General features: G+C 35.1%; 2 protein-coding genes across 8 annotated transcripts in view; one reads left to right on the forward strand and one right to left on the reverse strand.

The window, feature by feature from the left end:
• LOC100746173 (teneurin-m) overlaps positions 1-23,156 on the forward strand; it is a 662,892-nt gene that overhangs the window by 113,474 nt on the left and 526,262 nt on the right. The gene's annotated exons all lie outside the window — the stretch shown is intronic.
• On the reverse strand, positions 18,307-23,010 carry LOC100746050 (sialin-like). 2 transcript variants are annotated; one of them, XM_012382071.3, is made up of 6 exons: positions 22,674-23,010; positions 21,705-21,993; positions 20,629-21,214; positions 19,359-19,491; positions 18,932-19,173; positions 18,307-18,559 (listed from the first exon to the last, which is right to left on the reverse strand). In XM_012382071.3, exons 1-6 carry the CDS (start codon positions 22,675-22,677, stop codon positions 18,440-18,442), a joined length of 1,374 nt encoding a protein of 457 aa, XP_012237494.1. In that variant the 5' UTR covers positions 22,678-23,010; the 3' UTR covers positions 18,307-18,439. The 2 variants fall into 2 exon arrangements, with proteins under 2 accessions (XP_012237494.1, XP_003487200.2); XM_003487152.3 differs by lacking the exon at positions 22,674-23,010 and having other exon boundaries at positions 21,705-22,000.

The raw sequence follows: 23,156 nt of genomic DNA on the forward strand, positions 1-23,156 counted from the left end.
ACACGTCCTTCGCTTCTGTATATTTTCATTATTAACATTACAATTAAGAAATTAAGGTTTACTATCCTATGCTAATGTTGATTAATATTTCTCTGTTGTTTCAACAGGATACAAATGACAATTTTTTTAATGGAATAGTAAGATTTATCCTTTCATTTTGTCTTAGAATGCCATGTCTTTTAAAGAGCATTGGAAATTTGTTTAATCAACGTCAATATAAAAATCGTTTTTGCCACGAAGGAAATTACTAAATGTGAAAACGAATTAAAAAATATTTTCATTGACCTGATAAATACGAAAACCTCGGCTTGGCAAAGGTTTATTCACTGGAATATAATAGAAGACTAATCGGGCTGTCCCTGTTATCAGCACTCGCCATTGATCGATATTCATTCCATTTCTAGAATATCAACCATTTTGAAAGCTTATCATTACTTTGTGTGATGGTCCGCGACTCGATGATTGATAAAACTTAATTGAATGCGCGTTTTTCATTACGTAATTAGCGCGTGAAGTTTCGTCACTTGCGCTTTACAACAAAATTGTTATAATTACTACAATTATTTTTATTTATATATAAGAATAATTACAATAAAAAAGATAGAGAAAAAATGTGAATTATGGATCACGTTATATAATTCCCAAAAAAAGAACACGAAATATTCGAATCGTTTGTGATAGAGTTCACATTTCGACGATTTTCGAGCTTTTTGTTTTGAACTCGGTTCAACGATATCCGAAGCTAACTTGGCAAAAACGAAATTAACCGACGCGACGTTCGTTATTGTACGTAGTGGTCATTCCTGTTTCGTATTCTCTGCAACACTGATTATAATTAGTACGACGAAGAGAGTTAGCCAAGTGGACTTTGCCGCAATGATGTTCCCGCTTCATTTGTTATCAGACTCATTATCATCGGACCCGCTTTTCCACCCACGTGAAAGGTCATATCGCAGGTGAAAGAGCTCTTTACCATTTTGTACCGTTGATTGCACAGTATGCGTATCTTTTATTCCCGTCTCTATCTTCTCTCGTTCGTTCATTGTATCATAAGCGCGGTTAACTCTTCCTACGACGATTGTTGTTATGGAAAGCACGTGACATCAAAAGTAAACGCTCAACGTTGAAAAAGAGTGCAATGATAAATGGTACTTCGAAGAAAGCTGTTTATTAAGTTTTTTGAGTAGTTTCAATCTTCTTTGGAACATTCACTTCAACCCTTAACGTTATGGATTTTTTCATGAAAACATGAAAGACTGTCGCGGTTTGATAAGTATAACATAATATAATATAGGTAACTAAATAAAGATACAAACATAAAAATGAAATCGAGAACATAGTGTAGCGGCACATAACTCAATGGATGATTTCAATTGGCAGAGGCTCATATTATTGTGCCTTGGAATACCAACGTTGTTCTGGTTTGCTAGGTTCAAAGGTAAACGAACTCCCGACAAAATGTTACCGCCGTTATTTGTAATTGTCAACCGGAGTTACATTTGAACTTTTTATAATAACACCGATGTTGATATAAATAGACGAACGTGCTCTCTAGGATAGTCATTATAGCGAGTCATATATAGTCGAATAGTTAGTCGAATAGGATCGTATAGTTAAATAAAACGACATACACTATCTCTGTACTTATACTCAAAATGATTTTAATATAAGTGACAATTACGAATTCCTCTGTATTAAACAAATCAACACATTTAATAAACCAGCTGAATAGAAATTAGAATGTAGAATAAGATATGATTCATGAAAATTCATTATTCTTATGAAGTAACAACAAATTCAACGACATATCTTAATTCAATTAAATTGGAAAAGAACGTTTACAAATGTTATCGAGCTATAGAAATTCCTCTTTATCCCTTCTAATACGAGATTAAATCGACGAGCAGCGATGTACGAAAATAAGACAAAGCGGAAGATTGTGGTAACAGGCGATGTGTGAATCCGACTGGAACAATAGTTTGGACTTTGTTGATTAAATGTCAACAGAAGGCAGACGCTTGAGCCGCTTTTCGACCGGTTCACAGGATGAATCCGCGCATTGGTGTGTCCTGCACCTGACGTCGTAAGGGTTGGACGAAACGAGCCGGTGGGAAAGGTGTAGGAAAAAGATGAACAACGAAGGGGGAAGGTCAGACTAATTGGATGTCGGAGGCGCAATCTTGTGGTCTCCATTTGTCATTCGAGAACGCGAGAGGCGACTCATCCTTTTGTATTTCTACTCTCTCCTCCCCATTTCCATTTTTCTCGTCTTACATTCCGTGCACACGCGCGAGTATCTTCTCGTGAATTTGGTAATCGTTGCGATATTGCAAGAATTCAGCAATTCGATTCACGTATCGCTGAAAATGGCACCAACATTTCCGTGATTTTGCATCGTTCGTGCGAGATTGTTATTCGACGTAGAACGGGCTTGCTAGACCAAGTGGAAGTTTAATGGCGAAGATGGGAAGAAATTGAAGTAGTAAATAAAGATTTTTTTATCTGTAAAGTCACTTTCAAATTCTACCTTTAATAGCGAGTGTCTTTATGAATCAAATATGCGTAACGTTTTACGCTAGTTATCTTGTCGTCTAAATACTTAGAATGGAATAGTATTAGAAAGGATTAAGCAAATTTAATAGAAAAATGTCTGTCGCAATATCTAAGAAAAATATATCGATGTATTTAATACAAATATTTCCTCTGCTAAAATATATACGTTCGGTGTAAACGTAACGGAGAGCGGAACGGAAAAAGATTTAAGCTAAAATGTTAGAATGAAGTTGTAGAGAAGACTTTATACGGGAATTGAATTTATCGTTCGATATTGAAATATCTTTGAATGTATTATTGAATCGCTGTTAAGAAGGCGTATACAAATATAACCTGACTGTAGATGCGACGAAGGCTTTTCCAGAGAAAAAAGAGACTATTACCGGCTGTCAGTTTATGAAAGGTTACCAGTTGCTTCGAGTGATATTGTTCCATGCGCTATTGAGCACGAAACATCCATCGCCTTCGGTTCTTCCGCCGATGCAGCGAAAAGAAAACCGGGTACACCCATCTAGAGTGTAGATAAAGCTTCGAGTAAAAGACATTTCTTGACTTCACGGCGTTCAGAGAACGGTTGTAGTTTTCGGTTACTAGAAGAAACATCGGTTGTCTTTTATGTAACGTACCTTCCAAATCGCTGAAAAATTCAATTTCTTCGTTCCTAGTTTTCTTTTAGCTCTCTATCAATGTACATGGTTTATTTCGAATACTCAAATTTATCGTCTGAAGTACTTATAATTATTATAGTTGAAATTTAATATTAAAATATACAATTTTAGAATTTATAATAAATTTTCATACGCTTTAGGATTCGTAAAAAGATCATTTGTATCATATTCCACATATATGTATCTGTTTACAATTCTCATTTATCTATTATCGATGTTATAGAAATAAAAAATTTGAGTGTCATATAAATCCTTAAAATATCATGAATTTTCTGAATGGCAAACGCAAAATCATTAATATATATGAGTTTCTACGATATCCAAATCATCTACTAATTTGAATTTAAAATTAAATTAGTTACTAGTTTTGAAAATAGAAAACTCGCTGTTATTCAAATTCTAAATCTATTAAATCATATCACTAGGTATAATTTAATGTTGTTTACAAAGCATAGTTTCGAAAACGTTAAGTACACCAAGTTTAAAGAGTAACAAGCTCACAAACAAGGTAAAATTGTTACTTGCTGGCCAAATCTACCGCTATCGAATGCATAAATCTACATGCTCGTGTATTCGTACGTAATTAGTGAAAAATTACCTACCAGGAGAGAAAGTAGTACAACGTACAAAGCAATTGTGCAAGTTTTCGACCGGTGAAACGTTTCAGAAAGTATTCTAAGGACGAAGAAGCAGTTAAACGGATAGGCAATTGTCTATTTCGAAAAGAAGACATCACGCGAGCGGAACACTTGTGTTGTTTCAGAAAGAACGCGTCGAATGCAAAGGCATGCTTCGCGGCAATAAATCCATATGTTAATCGCCGCGAGCGTCGTTATCCTAAATCACTGCATAAGTTAACTGGCGTTTAACCTAATAACGCGAAGGCGTTCGTGACACGTAAGGTGATCATAAAAAGCTTATTTAAGGTTGCTCCACTAACTCGCACGATTAACTTGATTACAAAGAAGCCGATTCAGTTGTCGAAAACGTGTTTAATTCTGCAAATAAATAGCTATTTAACAGATACGAGGATTTGAAAGAAAGAAAGTACATTGCTGGACATAATTGAAAATTTTGCATCTTTTTACTCATTAAAAGGGATGTGTGTATTTAGTTTAAGTAATGTCTATGAATTAAAGAAATAATTCATTTGCATTACATAACATGCGTGAATTAGAAGAAAAAATTGTAATGTTTGTGTTATATTATTAATATACAGGGTGGTTGGTAACTGGTGGTACAAGCGGAAAGGGGGTGGATTCTACGCAAAAAAAGAAGTCGAAAATATAGAATAAACATTTTTTTTTAATTTTTCCATCGAGACAACGATCTACAGTGAGATCCGTTATAGCGTATCGCACACGCACCGAGCGAAAATTCAAAGTCGATTTTCTCGAAAACAAAGCCTCGAACGAAAAATTTTTATTCTATATTTTCGACTTCTTTTTTCGCGTAGAATCACCCCCTTTTCGCTTGTACCACCAGTTACCAATCACCCTGTATAATAAATGATGTACAACAATAGGCTAAAAATTCTGACAACATTAGATGCTTGCTGTAAAGTTGATTCACCGTAGATGGACGGAAACGTGGAAGCATTTGCCAACAGATAATTTGCAGGAAACTCAGGTGAAACGGTACGGTAAATCTCCGAAGGCAAGGAACCGGGACGCGTGATGCATGCGACGTCCATGTTTGTTACTGTTTCACGTACATGGTGAACAACTCCGTTACTAATTGCTCATTAGGTCGGATCAGAGACATTCCTAGTTGTGAGAACCGTCGTGCATTTCTGCTCGATTAAACGACAGTTCGAATTTCTGTTCTAATTCTGCCTGATTAATCGACCAATCGAAGTTGAGTCTTTATAAATTCGTGTTCATTGGCGATTCTCAATCGAGATACGTTACATGTTAAAATAGAATTTCTATCATTAATTTTGTCATATCTGCATTTTCATGAAGTTTAGTTACATTTAAGAAATGTAAGTATTAAATTTCCAAATATAATTATTAAATTGCGAATGTTTAGACATTTACAAGATAGATACCCGCAATATTCGAAAATATAAAAATATCCGTAGGTTATAATATTTAAAGAGGAAATGAAATTATTTAAGATTCTACCCTTTGATATGCACCCAAAAAGATATGCATTTTTGCATAAAAGTTAGCAATCTAGTAATTATATTATTAACATTTATTCATATTTATGTTCTGTTTAATTGCATAAACGTATGCGTTAAGAAATTTGTAAAAAAGAAATGGAAAGTTTGAAATATTCTGTACCGCATAAATTTGAAGAGACGAGTTGACAAACATGGAATAATTGATTTTTACGATTAATCAACGTGACTGACTTTATAATAAATGAATTTTTCTGTCCATCATGCTTTAATTTTTACCATCGAAATTTTGTTTGCCATTGCTTTCCAATTAACACATCAGTTTATACTTATGAATATTTGAATATCAAACCAATATTTAAAACTTATACGAACATTTTTTACGAATAGAATAACATTAAATCAGTGCAAATATGTGGATATCTATATGATGGCGTAAAAAGTTAGATAAATAAGTTACTAAATAAAAATTAAATACATATTTACTGTTAAACAACGGAGAAAAACGATGAATTATTCGCAAAATATTACCTCGAAGTAATAAAATTATCTCGTATTTGTTTGAACGCAACGAAATCGTATAATTTCCAAAATTCTTTGATCTTCACGTAACATAATGTCACATCAACATTTTCATATATCTTCTTATGTACGTACATTTCTCAGAGCTCCTGGAGACGAAAGAAAATACCAAACTTCCTTTCGACAGTGCCACTCGAGTGCCAGGGATATTTCTTCAACTATTTCTCAATCGTCGATGTTTTCTACAGGAGAATTCCTCGCGGCTTTGCAATTCAACAGCGTCGCCAGAAAGCCGCATCTTTCGTCACAATTACTAAATCGCTGGCAGGAAATAATCTCTCTCTTTGTCCACGTGGTGTCTCGAAACGGCCAGATATTAATTCACCGCGATTAATCACCTGAATCTAGAGGAACAGCTGAGAATGGCGAACCTTCCAAGCAAAGAAACAAACATTAAAATAGCATATATCAGCCTTTTTTGAATCGCGACTCTCTTTTACAATAGCCTTTCTTATGAAAAAGAAACTTTTAACAAGATAAAAGATACATTAGAGGCGAATCGGATATTTTAGAACGTTCTGTTCAGATAAAATGTTGATTTACGTTATTTTATATTGTAAACGAAACAGAAGTGTACGTAAGTTTCTAAAAATGGAAAATATGCATTGGGAAGTAAATGTCTTAGTTGTACACAGTTATCAAGTTTCAAATATTTATTTATATTTGTTAATAATTCTATGTTAAATTGTACTATTTACTCTCCATTAAGTTATTAAAAGTTTCTATCTTTTTCTAGTTTTTCTTCTTGCTTCGTTGTTACGTTCGCTGGCAAATTTCATTTCTCCTATATCAGGAAGCATTAGGTCGAGACTTCTCCAAAATCTCCAATTTCAGCGAGATCCCTTTCGAGCATGTTAATTAATTACAAGATACCTCTCAAATACTTCAAACTCTCGTTATAACCGATCTCTTCCGTTTTGGTCCGTGAAAAATTCTTAAAACATGATACGAAGACTCATCGAAAACAAACCTGCGCCTGGATATAGATACGCTATGAATGAAATTTTAAAAAATGTCTTAATAAATAGAATAATTTTCAATAAATAAGCAAAGTTCTAGAATCATTTAGAATAAAAAACTAATTATAGGATTCTTTTATAGCGTTTGAATTTCTTTATAGGTTATAGAACAAAATCCTTTTATAATATTTGCGCTTTTCATTCTTAGAGCTTTAACACTAGAACTACCGATAGTTAACACGAAACTATTTCTACCAAAATCAGTCAAAATGACTGGTCTTTAAAAAATACCTAATAATAGAATATTTTTATATTTATTGATTTATTACTTTCATACAGAAGGAATTGCATGTTGTGTAGTACATCTTTGGTATTATTAATCTGTGGCGTTACTCGACAACAAATACCGCCACTCGACACTAACACCCGAACAACGGTAGCGCAGTGGTTAGCGCCTTAGGTTACGAACGTTTGGAACCCGGGTTTGAGTCCCGGCGCCCGTGTCTTATTTTTCTTCCATGCATCTAAATTAGAAGAAAAATAGCAGTATTTCGGACAATACTTACATCTCAAATCTATCTGCGACTATGATCGACCTAAACGAGAATTGACACATTTATAAAATTGTAGGGCCAGTCATTTTGACTGGTGTGGCATTTCTAGCGTTAGCATTTAGCGATCTAGCGATCGATCCGGAATTTTCTTGATAACCGATATCATCATATCGAATGATACGCGGTAAAAGTTTAAAAAACGTGTGGAAAGTTGTACAAAACGAGGAATCTGGTTAATTGGGATTCGATAAACAGATTGCAGGATGCTTTTACACTTTGACTGGTGTTGGTATAAGTAGCCTTGATACAAAATTATTTTGAATTTGAATACATAAAGAAACGAAATAAAATTCATTATATTATTCTTTTAGTTATCGTTGCGAAAGTCATTACATCATTGTGGACAAAAATATAACACGAAGAAGAAATTTTAAAATAAAATTGTAAAACCAGTCAATTTGACTGGTGTGGTAGTTGTAGTGTTAATAAATAAGGATTACCACTAATGTGCAAAAGTAATATGTATGATACATTGATTATGAAATAATTTGTATTCCTTCGTTATTCATTATATTGCTTTAAAATATTTACATTCTTTAAACGATTTTTAATCGAGGTATTAATAACGAACAGAAGGTTTTGAATATAATATACAATGAGTTTATGGATGAAAATATTTAACAAGAGGAGAAAGGCTAATTATTCAAGCTCGCGTGTACGGGTGTACTTTTTTTCTTCTGGCGAATTTTATCAAATTTATCCCGGGCGTTGGTAAGGAACCACGTCTGGTTATACCGTAAAACCCAAAAATACTGGCTGACGCGTTCGTACGGGCTCTGCCTACGTTGCAGTTTGCATAATTACCCAATAAAAAAAGAACCTATGATGCTATAAAATAAATAGAGCGATTCTAGCACAACCTCGAAGAAACGCGATCTAACAAATGCAACCCCATAACAGTAATGAATTCTTTAATCCTCTGGTGTTTCAGCCTGTCAAATAAATTTTTTAAAAATCCGAGAATGTACTCGGAATTCTTTTAGATTTTCTTGATTTGAAATTCTTTTGAAAGATGGACTGAGTTATACTTAAATTTTTTAATAGGAACATTTCCATCAAAATATTCGCGAAATATTCAAGAATGAAGTAAAAGAAGGTAGTAGGCCTGTAATAAATTTGGAGGGTTATGCTTCCGCATGTAGCGATGATTTTTCGGATTGGCCTGGACGCATAAGCGGCCCGGGTGTAAAACATACTACCCCCGAGGGTAAAGCGTACCCCTCATTATCCGCGTGTTCCGCACTTGAGTTACATCCCGCGCGCATATACCCTTTATGTCAATTTGCATACTAAACTCGTTGAAACAACTAACAAGGATTCTGCTGGGGGTAGCATAAGCTACTAATATGCAAAATATTAAAAAGCCAATTTAGAATAAGTGAAAACGTACCCCACGATTCTGTGAGCAGAACAACTACGATGTCAAATAGAATGATAATTCGGGGAAATTTTATCATACGTTTTATCATACTGTGAAGAATGAAAAAATTAAAAAAAGAAAAAACAATAGATAGATAATTTGTATTTGGTGTTTCCATAGTAATTTTGTATTATGATTAACTCCATCTTCTTATATTTTTGTATTCGATTTTTCTTCCTTTTTTTATGAGAAATTTTTATCTTTTGCAAGTAGTATACAATTATACAGATTTTTTTGATAGTGGAGTTTTTTTATTATAATTGACATTTTTCGTAGATATAAAGTATGACTTCTTTTTATAGAAATTAACTCTGATGAAGATTTTTAACTTGGACCGATACTTATAGAGAGAGAATAACTTTAACATTTCTATTTGAAAATTGAATTTCTGACTTATAATAAGATTTCACCAGAACGAGTCTATAGATTTTCGAAGGGGTGTGCTCCGACAGCTGGCGCCACAGTTGGCAAACTTTCGTACTAAAAATCGTAGAAAAATGAATATATCTCGTATGAAAATTGTTCAAATCTTCGGTAATATCGTTAATTCGATCCCTTATCCACCTTATTTTTCTTAAACATATTTCATTGATTTTTAGGTATAAAAGAACGTATACAAGAATTCCCCAGAAATATTGAATTTATCATAACACAAAATTACAGTAATAAATACAATATAATATTCAATATTTGTCGAACTTATATCAACTATGTTACCAGCCATTTTCTTCCAGCCATTTTCGACTAAAAATTTCTCAAGCTTGAAAGAAATATAAACGAATTATCATTAATATGTTTATTTTCTTTTATCATTTTGTCATGAAATTCCTATCCAAAATGCCACAATAAACAAAGTTACGACTCCACTAATACTCTGTTACACTAATACAACTGTTACACTAACACAAAATAAACGAATTTCGAAAATTTGATTTTCTACTGTGAATGAAGAAATTTCAATAACAAATACACGTTAAGGTGTCATACAAGCATAGGAGAGATAGTTTCCGCAGTAATTCGTTAAATCCAGACCATTAAAAGTAGCATAAAGCTGAAGTGTAATATCGAGTCGAAGGATCGATTGTCGCAGGGTACTGTGAACCTCGTCGATGCAATAACCAACGCGCTCCACGCTGTAGATAATCGTCTCATAATTCACATATCCAGCGTCATTATTATTCATACTTCGAGTGAGACCACGGTATGCGAAGGCAAATTGCCAGCCAGCGCTGGCAAATACCACGTTGTACTTCCATACGTAGCTACGTAGGAGTTTAGCTTTTCATTGAGCATTATGTAACGTTCCAGCTATGAGCAGAGTGTGCCACCCGTGAAAAGAGTTAGTTTACTTTAGAAGTTAATAACGTGTTAGACAACCGAACAGGCAAATGTAGTCTCTTGTTAAACCGACTGTACCCTCGAAATGCGTTTCAATATTTAAAACGGTTTTTACAAGTACCAGCTTAGGGTATGTCAACTGTCGTTTCATGTAATACAATTTTTATCGCAACTGGAATTACATCTAATTCCAGCGACTATCTTCTTTCTTTATTCCAGATTTTAAAGAATTATCAGTTTCGGAATTTGAGAAGTTTTAGAACGGTGCTGTTACTATTTCTTCGTTCATGAATTTCTTTAAAATAATTCACGTATTAAAAAGTTGTTCAGGTGGAATACGAAACATTTTTAACTTTCCTTAAATACTAAATTTACGTTTGTAGAAACCTTCGTGATACTTTCTCTAAATTGAAGTTCATCTAAGAAAATGTCTTTATTATAAAACTTCTTACTATTAAATAAACGTGATTTATTACACATTTTTTCTTCTTTAATATGGTTATCTAACAATCAATGATAAAACAAAATTAAAGGAATGGCATTGACACGCCAGAAATACCAAATTTCAAAGAAATGACATTTTATATATGCATCGGCATGATATCAATTTTCGATCGAAGAGAAACAGTGAAAAAAAATCTGCTATTCGTTCCATAATTCCATCGCGATCTTGTAAATGTCGAGCGTCAACATGATCGATAATAATCGAGTGAAGAGGTATTTTATTGTTTCAATTAAATGTGAATTATGCAACGGAATGCGGTGGCGGGCTGGTCGATCATTTTTACCACGCACCCCATACGTTTTCCTAGAGCGGTTGATGGCCAGAAAAAGAACAGAAGGGACTTGAGCGATCACGCGAGCACCGTAAACGGTTATCGCATCACTCAACCGGAAGTTCACCGCTGCTGCCCGGAAAAAATAGCCGGATACGCACGTCCCTGTAATTATGCTTCGTAAAATTCAGGAGTTTTCTCGCGTGCTAGCGCAGCCAGATTGGATCGTTCGTGGGATGAGACCAGACGTAAAATTTAAATCCCTTTTGAGTGGCGGGGAGCCCTTTCACCAGGTTACGAGTAATTTCCTCTTAACTAACTCTGCAATTTCGAGCGTTAACTTATCGATCCAAGATTTACACGCGCACGGATTATACGCTCCTGTCAATTACGATTCGAGTTTTCGATAGTTCCAACAACGATATTTTGTCCTTTTTCCCCACGTGATTTTTTGTTATTTTTACCATTAACATATGTTTTCATTTTAGCAGAATCGTGTACTAATATCAATATTTTCTCCCCGTGTATTAATATCAATATATTTCGTTAAAAAAAGGTTTTATCCAAAGGTATTCCAATGCAATTAATCCATAAATTTTTAAAGACAAACAGGACTCGTTGCTAATTAAATTACGAGGAAAATACTTCGACTCTCAATTCTCGCAAAGTAAGCTAACAGCGATCTGTTTCATTTGTAAAGAAAATATCTCTAAAATTCACGACGACCACGCGTTACACAAATCAGCTTTAGTCGTCGCAGAATAATTTACTTAAAAAATAAATTACTTTCAATAAGAAGATTACGAGAAAAATATTTCCAGTAGCTTTTACGTATAATTCGCATAAACTACCACTAATTTTTGCAAGGCAAACTTTGCTATACTTTACCATCAGTCGCAAGCGCATCGAACCACACACGAATATGATGTCTCTCTGGATATTCAGACTGTCGGGACATCTTTTTCTTCGTGCCTTTCAATCATATCTTCTATATAGTATTTCCTGCTACGTTTCGATCGTGAGTATTTCGATCGATCGTGAACGTTCGCGAGGAACTGAATCTCAAGAAACAGGAGTGGCGGATCTGTCCCCGTGTGGCAAATGAAAATATATCAGTGGCAGTCGGCGGTAGCCGAAATCAGGATGCGGTAGCGTTCTCATCAGCATGCGAAAACTTTGTTATTTGTTTGAACACGTTCAATTATGCATGCGCAATATGCTGACGGTTTTCAAGGGTGCAGAGGACGGGAAAAGGGGTGGTCAAGGGAGGCACGAGAGGGAGGTAACCGTGTGCCGTATTACGTCGCAAAAGAGGAAACGGCAATCCTATTGGAAGGGTGCGCTCTCGTTCGGACGTAATTGAAATGATAATAAAGCGCGAATGCGCAACAATGACTGCAACTTTTTGCATTTCGCGTTCCTTTTTTAAGGGTGGCGAATAATGTAGTGACAAAATGAAATTAGGGGAAATTTCTGGTGATTGATAAAAAAAAAAGCTCTTTCGTTTGTTGTTGAAACAGAGAAGATTTGGTCTCATTTATTCAATTAATTGTGGTTTCTTTACGAGTACATCGTATATTCTTTGTCACGAGACAGAAAAAAACGCGAATTAAAGATACGATTTTTGAAAGCCTTAACTGATATGGATCACAGCGTTTATTGCGTCGAATCAACTATCCTTGTTGTGACATGATTTCTGAGGTAGGTAAAAGTGACCAAGATATTGAGAATATCGTTTTAAGTCCTTCTTGTTTAGTTTAATGGGGGTGTTAATAAAATTCGTTCAATTTGTATTTCTTATTAACATGACAGAAGAGATAATATATTTTAATGAAGATGTAATATAAGTTTATAAGTAATATAAGAAGTTTCCGGAAATAAAGCTATCTTAAGAATTAAAAATTTGAGGTGATTTCTAGCGTAAAGACTTAATGATGGGAAAACAGATTTTTTAACGTTGAAAGTTTCATATAACAAAGCACGTTTAAGTCCAAAATTAATGCAAGAAATAAATTACGTACGTGCTTGTAAAGAGATAATATATTGCTTGCCGTATATCTGAGACCGCTATCTTCAGCACTACAACGTGGAACATAACAAATGAACAGCTGTACTATCGTTTACCTTACATTTTCTTCGCATCTTTCAACTAGAAATAATCGCTATGTACTTCTGCTATGTAAAACGATCGGTTCAAAACAGAATAGGATTATTAAATTATATTTCTATTTAATAAAACCTTATAGTAATAACATTTTAATCAAAAAGGTTGTAAAAAACAAATTTTGAAATAACAAGATCTTTTAAGGATGTAAACAATTTGCTACAGACTATGATTGCCTGAACTAATTAAATTCAGACAAATAAGAAATTTAATGTATAATTATACATAATTAACAAATTCATTGTAATATTAAATCTAGGACAAATTCCTTATAGCGTAAATTAATTCTTCAAAGTTTGAACAATTTGCCAATGATAATTCATGTAATAACGTGGCAAATGCAAACTTTTCGCATGCATCAATCAAATACATTGAAACATTGAAGCTTCTCCACAAAATAAAAACAACTCTCGAGAAACCAAGCGTAAATAGACTTTTAACCGCTGCTAACAAGATTCCTATTGCCTCGTATATCTCAATTTCAGTTCTGTTTGCAGCTGCCTTGTTTCCAACACTCTATCAAACGCCATCAAACAGTCTTTACCTCCTCAAGCCACGTCACGTCACGAGATTACTATGCACTGGGCCAGCTTCGCGCATCGTTAGCCGACTGTTCACCCGAAAGCGTGAACTGGGTCATCGCGAAGGAAACGAGGGGACGGTGGATTCGCGAATCGGCCAAGTATTCGGAATTATTTCCTTAGCGAGAGAAAAACGGGCAGAGGTCGGCGGAAGGGAATGAGAAAGGGAACACGGAAGGTCGACTCGGTTCCCGGCATTCCACGGAGTCCAGCAAAGAATTCAATATGCCTCAGTTGACGACGATGAAGCGAAGGTAGGAATCTCGAAACTCGGTCACCCCGTTTCCAATTGACCGGCTCTAACCGCTCGTCTCGATTCCCTGCGGACCGGGATTGCATTATGCGAACTTCCTGCAGATTAGTTGTCGTCAAGTTTAATATTTTACCAGGTGATTCCGCGTCGACCTGGCTGTTCCGCCAACTACCACAACCTGCGAGTTGTGTATAGAACAAAGCCATAGTTTCCTCCGAATATTGCATTCCTTAGAAGGAGCGCGCATAGATTCGATAGCGGTCAATATAGACTGAGATTTTACATTGATTAGGATTGTCTTTAAATGGATATTTTGAGTTCATTAACCAGCAGATCGTTAAATTGCAATCACGTATACGGATATGATCAAATGATTACTATCGATTCGGCATTGGTAGAATCAAGACTATTGGTTCTGTGTAGATTGCAATGGAGAAATCCTTTCAGCTTTGATAGCAAAGGTAGAAAACGCGGATGCGCGGAATTAACGCGCGTACATTTACACCTGAATACCTGAGCTTGGAAATCGTATATAGGATACGCACGTGAATGGAGTGCTCAAGTGCAGACACGTGGCATGTCGAGACCTTAATAGCTCAGTCTCACGACTAAAAGGGATTCGTGGTTGAAAAGCACCGAGGGCGGTACTGGTCAGACTGTTAGCAGCTGCATTTTCAGTTGTTCCACACATTCAATTCACCCTTTGATAGCGCTGACCCAGATTCGGCTCCGAGCAGACACGTCGAAGAGCAATCGATAACCTCTTTCTACGCAATTAACTACTCCTAACACGCTGCCGGCGCTCTTGTCCAGAAAAATTACAAGCAGATGTGCTTCAGGAAATTAGCAGCTCTTATTGTGTTTAGTGGTTAGAGGAAGAATATATTTTTCTGTGTTTATATCGAGTTTATTGTCGTACAAATAGGGAGTATGATGGTATCTCTCATTCTCGTTACTTCGTTTTGTATTATGTTTGATTGATGGTTGTGTGCTTTATCGATCACAAGAGATAAACGTGATAAATCCATTTTTCTAGAGTTCTGATTTTAACGCCAGCGAGTAATTCGTTGAATCCAAAGAAAAGCAAAAGATATAAGAAATTAAAAAATAGTTTATAAATTTTTCGAAATGTTGTAAATGACGATTTTGCTATTGATTCTTTTAAAATATTCAGGAGTTAAAAAATCAAATTAAACGTGTCTCTTCCATCTTAATAACTACCGTTTTGAATTCAAAACTATCAATATTCTTATGAATAATTATAAAGATTAAAGAATATATTTGATTTCATTCATTATAAACTTAAAACTCTAGGGACATTTTAGAAGGTAAAGGTGAAGGTTGTATTACGTATGCACAATTAGGAACGCAAGGTCGGCTGTGAATGAACCCATACTTTTCGACACCTTGAACCTCAAGCCAGGCGTTCGTGCCACAACCTTCCCCTAGGAACCTTCGAGAGACACATTCGCAGCCAGACCGCACCGTTATTACCAGCGATAAATCGCCACCTTTAATAAGAGTTCGCATGACGTTCCAGACGGAAGTCAGAGACGCCGGCGTCGCAGCTAACGTCAACCAACGGCCAAAGAGAGGTGCGATATCAACTTGACGCGAGAACAATGCGATATCAACCATCCACGATAGTTTGTTCCTACGATTGTAAGACCAGTTTTAGGAGCATTTTCTGTCGATTTACTTTATCATAGATAAAGGAAAGTAGATAAAAAGGTGTTACTTCACTTTTAGAAGTTGACTTAGAAATTTGAATAGATAAATGAAATTAGTATTTCGTTCATAAAATTCTTAATAATACACTAAATTCCTATTACAAACGCTATCATTGAACCTAGTTCTCTTTGAAGTACGATATAAAAGCTTTCTTCCAAAAATGATTTATACACACACATTACGATAACAGCTCGTGCTGATTTGTATTCAGTGGAAAAAATAATAAACAGCAATTCTGAATTACAGGAAGGTTTCGTTTGTCTCGTATAGTAAACGCAGCTGCGAATCCTCAACATAGGAAGCGTTATGCTGTGTGGAGCTGCGCTAGATTAACAATTCTTGGCGTTTCAGTGTCGCTTTGGATGCGTTGACGCTACTTCAGGCTAGCTTCAAGGCTCGACTGTAACGAGCTTCAGGATTGATTAACCGTGGCGTCGAGCGACGCGCGAGCAACTCTACTTCTGCCAAGTCTGGGCAAACGAGTCGACGTCTCGATCCCCTGGCGAAGGATCAGCGGAGCCTTAATTACGCTTGATTAATAGCTTCTTCGACGGATTGTCGGCTGACGGAGACGGCTGTTTAACGGAGGTCTACCATAATTTTTCGGTGAGACTGTTCCCTCGGCTAATTTTCGGTACACCGCTTAAAATAAAACGTCACGAAGTGGTTAGTCTACTCGATTGATGGGACAGAATCACAACGATACGTTTTCGTCTTTTAAAGTGTCCCTTTTGATTGATTGCCTGGTTTTTCCCTTTGTTACAGGAAGATTGCCTTTTATCTAACTTTGATTAAATTTTCTATACAATGCGCTGGAATTTTTTGATCGACAGATAGAATCTCGTTGTTATGCTGTTGATATCCGTTAACCTTGAGGTATTCTTAATCGAATTCCATCGTTTTGTAGCGCTCATTATTATTTTATAGGAACAATAGAATAATCCTGATACGTCGTGCAAAATAATGTAGTTTCGGTAACTGGATAAATCCAACTAATAGTTGCGAATTTTGTATGTTTCAATCTCGTCAACGATCCACTGTTTATCAATATCGTATTGCATTGGAAATATGTAAAGATCTCAGGCAGGTATTCGGAAACAAACGATGTTGTGGCAAGTTTAATCGACTGTGAGAGATGTTCTTTAACGTTTTTAGCGACTAAGAAACAGATTCATTCTGTGGATTCATTCTACGCCGTCTAGAAAATAAAACAGCTACTCGAACATCTAAGAAATCGAGCCATTATTATTCATAGACATTCTCTCTGTTGTTTTCTCTTCGTTAAGTGTTGTTAAAAGCGGATATATTATTCTCATCTTTTATATTAATTTTACGCTAAAAATATTTTCAAGACCATAATAGTCTTGTTATTTATAAAACCAAATAGTATAGCATTACCAGTGAAGCATTTTCCGCTTATGTCTCGATGAACGAAGCGGTAATTGGCAACAGGCCACAAAGCAACCTGAAACTCGCGAATACAGCGATTCGTTCAATTTCCGCGACTCAAAATCTTCATGAAATTTCCAGGGACGAGACGACCGCACTCTTTTCTCGAGCGGTGGTCTTTGATATCTTGCTGGTACAGGAAACGTTTCAAAGGAGAGGGGAAATGACTTAGCTGTAATCTTCCGTTTTTCAACTGCGAAGCTCGTCGAAACGGCCGGCTATAGCACCGAAATAGATTACAAACGTAATATTTCAGCCGCCATAAATATTCTCCGTTAAAGTTGCCAGAGCTTTTCACTCTCGGTGCTCTTTCGTTGGATCTCTTGGATGTTTCTTTCTAAGCAGAGGGCAAGAGAGCGGAAGGGAGTCTTTCGCGGAGTGCTGGTCGCCAACGCCGCGATCTAATTGGGATAAGACGGATTTTTGTACCAGGTGGTCCTTAATTGGTCGGCCATCATTACGGGTGGTCTCGCGGTTCTAATTACTGTAGTCCACGTTACGCAGACCTTTATACGTTTCTGCACACCAACTCTCGAAAGATTTTCGCGAATATAGAATTATTTATAACGACCGTCACTACTTCGTTGATACTCTACTGCTTGTGTGCCATTGTTTCGAGTTACTTTATTTAAGCGTTTGGTATTTTAATTTCAGATTTTTTAACAATTCGGTGATTTTTGATTTATTATTGAGAGTATTAGAATATAATTTGAGTGTTTAGATGCAGCATTTATTTTCTGGAATTATCAAACTATAAATTTACGTTACGCATTAAGAAACTCAGTAATAATAGCTCACAATAAAGTTCACGATTCGCTGTTATGTGTGTCATTTTCATGTAGATCATCTTTTTATTATTTGAATAAAGTGGTTTCTATCTGATCTATAAGTTGCAAAGGAAAGAATCCCAGAATGTTATGGTAAAAATATTTGGATACTTCTAAAATGCATTAGAGAAAGTTTCTTAAAATATCTTAAAACAATTTGCTTTTATTATATTTGAAGTATCTATTAACCACACACTTTTAATAGAACAAACATTTATTGTTATTATTTATATTTAAAAAACATGTATAAAAATTTGACAATAATCTACATAAAACATAAAAGTTCTAGTTTAATTCGTAATTTATACATCTTGCAGATCTTTCTATTTACGAATAACAGGCCAAAGTTTAACAATAGTAATAACAGTGAAGTATATTTCTGACTCGTCATCACCATTGCTATGGCGCTTGGTTCCATGGTTGAATCTCCGCCGATCCAAAGATCACGAATACAACAAACGCGGACGTTTGAGCAATAATATTAATCCAGAAGACATACCTCCACTTTACCATAGTGTGCTACATTATTAATATAATACGTGAGATCAATAAGAATAAGAAGAGAGAGTTCAAACAATTCACACATGATTACACAGTGAACTTGAAAGAGAAAATAGTACAAAATTAATTGTTTTATTCGAGAAATAATGCTGCTAAATTAAATTTAACAAAGAAATTAGTCAGTGTATTAAAAGATAATATTTATGTATAACGTACGTTCGAATGATTCTCGATTATATTTTAAATACTCTTTTCTTTTTCCTTCACTTATTACTAAACTATGAATGTTTATGCTCCTATCGATGCATTTCTCATCATATTTAAACGTTTCTTTATTTTTTTACGATCAAATAACTTCTTCTATATAGAAAAGTTCTATGTTCATCTTACCCCAGTTTCCATAAGCGCGCCAACCAAAGCAGGCAGAATAAACGCAGAAATTGTCCCTGGAGTATTTGTAATGCCCATTAAGATTCCAGCATAGTTTGGTGCCAAATCATTGTGATTGGTGAGATGTCCAACAAAAATTACACCGCAGAATACTATGCTCAGTATTAATAATATTGTGGACCCTACGCGGTTGCAGCCGAGATAAGCGATTATAAGAAGACATAAACTCGGTGGGATACAACCTGTAACGTTAACGAAAACCCATAGGTTGACATATAGTATATATAACTTGACGTATTTATCATATTTAAAGTAAAAATGAAATCATTCGTGTTATTATGAATACTTTTCACCAAATTTGTAGATGAAAAGAATTTATAAGATTGAGATATATTATATCGAATATAAATTATATAGCGAAACTTACTTATAAATACTGCAACTTTTCGACCACCTGTCTGTCTCCAATAATTCTTTTGTCTGCCCCAGTCCAGTAATTTACCAAACAATGGGTTTACTATTGCATTTATCAGATATGGAGAGCAGCTCAGGGAAGCATTCTACGCAAATAAATAAATACGTTGACGACTGAATGATTCAAAACTGTACACATAATTTACTTTATCATTTATGTAACATCATTATACATTATTTCATAATTATTTATATCGCTTTTGTATTATGATTCGAAATTCGATGACGAATATAAAGTTTTACTCGTCGCTGTAAATTCTTGGCTCAAAAAATATGGAACCAAAAGTTCAAATGAATTTTATAAAACGAATTAGTAACTTAAAAGCTATTATACAAATTAAAGGAATGATAATGTAGCAATTATTCTTCTAACAATGAAAATAATATTTTAGCTGAGATATTTTAATAAATAATAAATAATAATAAATATATGTGTCTTATAGTACCTCCTGGCTATTTTAAGTAACTCTACCATTGGGTTATTCGAATCACTTCCTCGTTTTTGATATTTTTTGCTTTCTGGATCTAAAGTATACACGATATTTTCTCATTCTTCTGTTATTGTATTAAGACTAATGGAGTATCAGGAAATATAATAAGTTTGATCATTCCATGTAAAAGTTCAAAATTGAGTTTCAAGTTTAGGTGACAAATAATCCTATCTTATTATACAGGGTGTCGCTACTTTTTTCCGCATAACTTTTCTAGCAGATCCTACTAGTGAAAATGAGAAAAATATTTCATATAGACATACATAAAAATGCTCTGTCAAAGAAGTATAACAGAAATTCGAAATCATAATTGGTTATTTATTTGCATTAGCTCTATTTCAAAGTGCCGCCTGTTCTTATAAATACAGGCTTGATATTTTGTCAAAAATTGAATTTATTACATTGCGAATTTCACGTCAATTTCCTTTCATGTTGTTAAATGCATCATAAGTTCCTTGCGCTAATTTCTCGCATGTATCAACGACTTCAAGTTTGATACAAACGTGGCTTGCGTAACCAGATCAGATAAATATTGCCAATCTGTTCTTATGCTATATCGAACGAAAATCAATATTTCGTTGTTACTTTGATTTTTTATTATAATTTTCTAACAAAGCATTTTTGATCCCACGTTGTTTTTCTTTTCTTCTTACTTTTACTCTGCTGCTTAGAATCTGCTGGCAAAGTTATACGGAGAAAAGAGGGACACCCTGTATATTATTATCAACTTACCGATTTTATATCGAACCTGAGTATCTTGTTCATATACAGAGGCAGTTGTGTGAGTAAAAAATACCAACAGAAGTTCCCAAAAGTATTCGTATAAATCAGTGCCCAAAAGGGTACCGACGTGAAGATGGCTTTCCACGGAACGTCCATGTGTGCAGATTCAAGGCTTCTGTGCCCATAAGAGGTCACAATGAGTTGCCTTTCCTTTTCAGAAATGTACTTTTGCGTTTCTGGATTGTCAGCGAAAAACCAATAGAACAGGGCACACCAGATCAGTGGCAGTGTACCGTGAATGTAGAAAACTGCCTCCCATCCGAACCAGTCGAGTATCAGACCAGAACTCAAGATGGAGATCACGGTACCAAGCGATGTTCCAGCGTAGATGATGGCGAACCACGTGCTTTTTTCTTCGTAAACAACCCATTTACCAACGAGGACGTTCACCACAGGTAGATGCGCTGCGCTTACTAGGCCGGTCAAGAATCTCACAATATAAAGGATCAGTAGCACGTTGGCTGCTACTGGCACCAACAACGTCAAAAAAGCGTTCCCTAACACGCATATCAGCAGCACGTTCTTCGTATTGAAGCTGAAATATATCGTCGTCGATTCGAACGATTAAAAATTTGAAAGTTTTGAGAATTCGAGAATTTATAAATTCGAAAGTTTGACAATGCATGAGTCTGAAGAACAGGTCATGAGGAATAGAAATCTAATGTGATCTAAATCACTGTACTGATTATGACAGTAGCGGTACATACATATATAATACGTATAGACGTAGATTATGTTGAGGAGATACTTAGATATCGAATATCTTGATAGGAAGACATTTATCACATAAAATTTAAAAATACTGCTTTGATGTTACACCATTTGATAAAAGATAATTCTAGTTTCATGAACGATCATTACTATTATTATTACTGCTAGCTACAATATCTCCCTTATCTCATTAAATAATCTCAGTCGACAGATTTTTGATAAGGGGACATAAACTTATTTTCATACACAAAAGATATTCCATAGGAGACTTATATTTCTGAATTAAAAAATGTTTAATTTTAAGTTTCACTTACCGATCCGCGAAATATCCACAAGGAAACATACCCGTGAGGTAACCAGCGAAATAAATGCTAACGACCAAGCCCTGCTCAGTTGTCGTCCAGTCAAAAGGACCATCTATATCGACTCCCGAAACGTCTTCGTCGCCAAAATCACATTCATAAGTTACATCGCCTGGACTATTTGAATGCTTTTTAGATTTCACCATGCCAACGATAGCTGTCGCGATGTTGACCTTCAATCCATAGATGATCATGTTCGCAATGCAAAGCATTATAGCGAACAAAAACCTCACGATATCCGCTATCATAGTAAAATACAAAATTCATAAATATTTCTCGTCAAAATTCCTGAGAGATGTATGATAAAGATTCATGTCAAGTTAATTTTTGTGCGTTTGTCATTTCCAAGGAAATATTTATTTTTTGCTATGATATTTAAATTAAAATATTCTGTGCTACGAAGCATGCGCTACACGCCACTTAAAATAAAATTACAATATTACAATAGAATATATATATTTTTAAGTAACAAAATATTTCTGTTTTAAGTAATATTCCAACGCACTGTTCATAACATTTTTCTTTCTTCCTTCAAAATCATTTGATTAAAGCGCACAAGGATAAAGACGCGACAGTTGCTTTAGCAGCAACGAACGTGTTAAACAGAAAGTAAATGTACACTAACTATTATTCAAAAGTATTTATTTGGGCATTTTCTTATTCTTGATGCAATGATTCTTGGCAAAATTTACAATAACAAAATTGATACTTATAAACGTTATGAATGTTTTGTTGTTTCACAAATCTTTCTTCATTCTATAAGCGTTTAGTTTCTAAGCTACGGATAAGATAAGAAATATAAACCTAAAACCATTGAGACTAAAAAATTCCGACTAATATAATGTGACTAGCTGTGATTAATAGGAAATTCGCATGTTAAAATAAGATCATGAAATAGTTAAAATAAAAATGATAGCTCACGCATGTTTGTGTCTCTGCTTCAAGCTTGGAGATTTCAAACTTTTCACTCTTTTTGCTTCGTTACGTTGACGATCATCACAGCTCGATTCTACGTACGTCTTCGCGCAGTGTCTCTTGTCAGTTCTTGTCTCTTTTCGCATCGATCCGATCGCGAAAGTCGTTCTTTCTCTGCATTCGACGGCTCGACGACGACTATCGAATTATCGTTAACGACGCAGTCGATCGAAGTATACTAGATTTCTCGTTCTCCGGATATCTTCTTCGACACGACGCGTCGAGACGAGATTACGCGTGACACCGTGTGGTTCTGAACCGCGTGTGTCGCTTGTTTCCGAAATCGATGTGGATTTCGAGTGTCGATTCTGTTATCGCACAATTACCACTCACTTTTCCTCTTAATTGCATTACATCATTCGTTGGTAATGCGCTTTTTCTCGGAGATGTATGTATAGCAATGGAACTTTAGAAGTCACAGTGGAAGTT

The sequence above is a fragment of the Bombus impatiens genome, unplaced genomic scaffold (genome assembly GCF_000188095.3).
Source record: "Bombus impatiens unplaced genomic scaffold, BIMP_2.2 scf_0142, whole genome shotgun sequence".
In the NCBI taxonomy this organism is placed as follows: Eukaryota; Metazoa; Arthropoda; class Insecta; order Hymenoptera; family Apidae; genus Bombus; species Bombus impatiens.